The 2,735-nt window shown below is 68.6% G+C and overlaps 2 protein-coding genes across 2 annotated transcripts in view; both read right to left on the bottom strand.

The window, feature by feature from the left end:
- The window catches only part of LOC112958136 (UBX domain-containing protein 1-like), a gene marked incomplete at its 3' end in the record, with an annotated part of 4,683 nt that extends 3,763 nt beyond the window's left edge, over window positions 1–920 (bottom strand). Inside the window, exons 1-2 of the mRNA XM_026051947.1 lie at window positions 861–920; window positions 8–348 (exon numbers count right to left, since the gene is read on the bottom strand). Coding sequence (XP_025907732.1) covers window positions 8–348; window positions 861–920 — 401 coding nt within the window. The remainder of the gene's footprint in view (window positions 1–7; window positions 349–860) is intronic.
- A 314-nt stretch (window positions 921–1,234) lies between these two features.
- On the bottom strand, window positions 1,235–2,729 carry BSCL2 (BSCL2, seipin lipid droplet biogenesis associated). Its single transcript, XM_026051955.1, has 6 exons — window positions 2,501–2,729; window positions 2,315–2,412; window positions 2,101–2,230; window positions 1,972–2,020; window positions 1,782–1,901; window positions 1,235–1,509 (listed from the first exon to the last, which is right to left on the bottom strand). The coding sequence occupies exons 1-6, from the start codon at window positions 2,630–2,632 to the stop codon at window positions 1,367–1,369; spliced, it is 672 nt and encodes a 223-aa protein (XP_025907740.1). The 5' UTR covers window positions 2,633–2,729; the 3' UTR covers window positions 1,235–1,366.
- Between the last annotated feature and the right edge of the window lie 6 nt (window positions 2,730–2,735).

Here is a 2,735-nt window from a genome sequence, read left to right on the forward strand (position 1 = left end):
GCAGGGCCCCCCCGGGCCCCCCGCGGCGGGACTGTCCCCGGCGCCGTTGCGGGCCACCACGCAGAGCACGTAGGGGGTGTCGGGGCGCAGCCCCCCCACGGCGGCGGCGCGGAACGTCGCGGGGAACGTGGCCACGCTTCCCGCCGCGCCGCTTGTTGTTGTCCCTGTGGTTGTCGTCGTCACCGTGAGCCGGTAGTCCCGCACCACCGAGGCGGGCGCGCACCAGCGCACGCTGGCGCCCGTCGCCGTCACCGTCACCGCCAGCAGCTCGGGGGGCTCCGGGGGGACCCCCGGCCCCGAGAGCCCCGGGCAGAGGCAGCCGGGGGGGCGCAGGCGGCTGCAGGGGGGCTGCAGGTGCCGGCACCGCTCGTAGTCACACAGGGGGGGGGACCCCCCCCGGGCGCCCCCCGGGACCCCCCCAAATCCCAGGAGCAGCAGCAGAGCGGCCGGGAGCGGCGGCACGGCCGGAGCTGCGGGAAAACGGGGAGAACATCCCCAAAAAGGGGGGGCGTGAGGCGGCTTTCGCCACCATATCCCCGTGTCCCCCCCCCAAGGGATCCCGGCTCACCGAGATCCATCGGGAACGCGGCTCCGGGCCCGGCGGCGCTCCGGTTTTCCGGCGCTCCGTGTCACGGCYGCCGCGCTGAGCTCGTCACACAGGTGGTTCCCATCAAGGCGCCCTCCTTATAAGGGCAAATTCCCCCTTCCCGCCGGGAAGCGGCTCCAAGCGGACGCGGCCGGAACGGGGCACGGAGCCCACGGGCAGCTCCCCGCTCCCGGCCCGTGTCCGGAAGGGAAACGCGCATGGATACTCATGGATACTCGTGGAAACGCTCATGGAAATGCTTGTGGAAACGCACATGGAAACGCTCATGGAAGTACTTGTGGAAACGCGCATGGAAACGCTCATGGATACGCATGGAAACTCATGGAAACGCTCATGGAAAGCAGCCTCCTGGAGCACAGGGCTCCCCCTGGGAACGCCGGGAATCTTTTCCCGGAACATGAGGCCGCTCCCGGCGTGGGAGGGATGCGGCCGCCGGCGCCACGTGCTCCGGTTCCCCCTTCCCGGCGGCTGCTGCCCAAGAGCCGCCTCCGGAGCCGCACACGGTGCCGCCCCCCCCAATCCGCTCCATTTGTCCGAAAAATTTACCCTTGGGAATGCGGCGCCAGGCCCGGGATCAGCACGGGGGCTGTTTTCTCGGGGTGTTTTTTTAATTGTAACAAGCGGATCCGGGGTGGGGGGGCGGGAATGTAAACATGGAGCCGGCGGAGCGGGGGGGACGCACATCCACGTGTCCATCCATCCCATCCCTTTTCCCGGCAGTGCAAGGCCGGATTTGGCATTCCCAAAGGGAAGCCGTGCTCAGGAGCTGGAGCACGTGTGGCGCTGCCGGAGCGCCGGGGCCCCCCCGGCGTCTTCCTCGGCCTCCTCCTCTTCCTCGGCGCCGGCGGGGAGGTTGGCTTCGCTGAGTAGGGAAGACTCGTCCACGGATACGAATTCGGGATCTGCGGAGGGAGAGCGGCGTTCCGGCACGGCGTTCCCACATAGCAATCCCACACAGCGTTCCCACACGGCATTCCCACATGGGATTCCCCGTACGGCGTTCCCGCACGGCGTTCCCGCATGTTATTCCCGCAACGGCGTTCCTGCACGGGATTCCTGCACGGCATTCCCACACGGTGTTCCCGCATGGAGTTTCCRTGCAGCATTCCCACACGGCATTCCCAGGGGGAGGGGGGTCTTTTGGCACCGGGGGGGGCAGAAAACCACCACCCGCCTTCACTGGAATCCTTGGCCAGAGCAGCGGAATCCACAGGTCCGATCTCCTCCGCATCCCGCTGCTCCGCATCCCGCGGCTCCGCATCCCGCGGCTCCGGGTCCGTCTTCTCCGCAGGACCTGGGGGGGTACAAGACGGGGGTGACATCGGAATGCGGGGGGCCCACACAGCCCCCCCCCAACCCCTCACCTTTCCCGGGTGCCGTCGGCTCCTCCCGGGGGGCAGCTCGGAAGCTTGTCTGGGATAACAAAAAGGCGGGATATTGAGGGGGGGGTCCCAATTGTCCCCTCCCCCCCCCGGGAAGGGGGTGTCACCCACCGCGGCGGGGGGCCACACGCTGCCCCACACCCACTGCAGGTAGCTGAAGAGGACGATGACGCTGAGGAAGGCAAAGTTGGTGGCAATGCCGAGCAGGGCCGAGGTGACCGGGAAGTTGTAGAGCAGGTACCTGGGAAAAGAGCGGGAATGGCGGGATAAGAGGGGGGAAAGCACGCGTGTCCCCCCCAAACTGCGGGGGCGTCGGGGCGCTCACCGCACGCCGGTGAAGCGCGCGTGGATGCGGAGCTGCGCCCCGTACAGCTGGATGCGCTTGCTCTGGATCTCCAGCACGGCTCCGACGGTCGGGGCGTACTGCGGAAAAGCGGGAATCAGCGTCCTGGGAATGCTGGGGGGGGGGAATCCGCCCCCATTCCCGGGCCCGGCGGGCAGGGGCTCTCACGGAGTCCTCGCGATAGTCCGAGTACAGCTCCACCTCCACCGTCTGCTTCTGCTCCGCGAATCCCAGCAGGAAGAGGCCGGAGAAGAGCAGCGTGTCCAGCGTGCGGAGCAGCCCGGAGCGGTAGTGCAGCATGGCCTGTGTGCGGGGACAGCGCGGGTGACACCGCCCGCGGGTGGCACCGCCACGGGTGACACCGCCAGGTGACACTGTGGGTGACACCGCCCACGGGTGACAC

This window comes from Nothoprocta perdicaria, unplaced genomic scaffold (genome assembly GCF_003342845.1).
Source record: "Nothoprocta perdicaria isolate Ctin4 unplaced genomic scaffold, notPer1 scaffold_1117, whole genome shotgun sequence".
Classification (NCBI taxonomy): domain Eukaryota; kingdom Metazoa; phylum Chordata; class Aves; order Tinamiformes; family Tinamidae; genus Nothoprocta; species Nothoprocta perdicaria.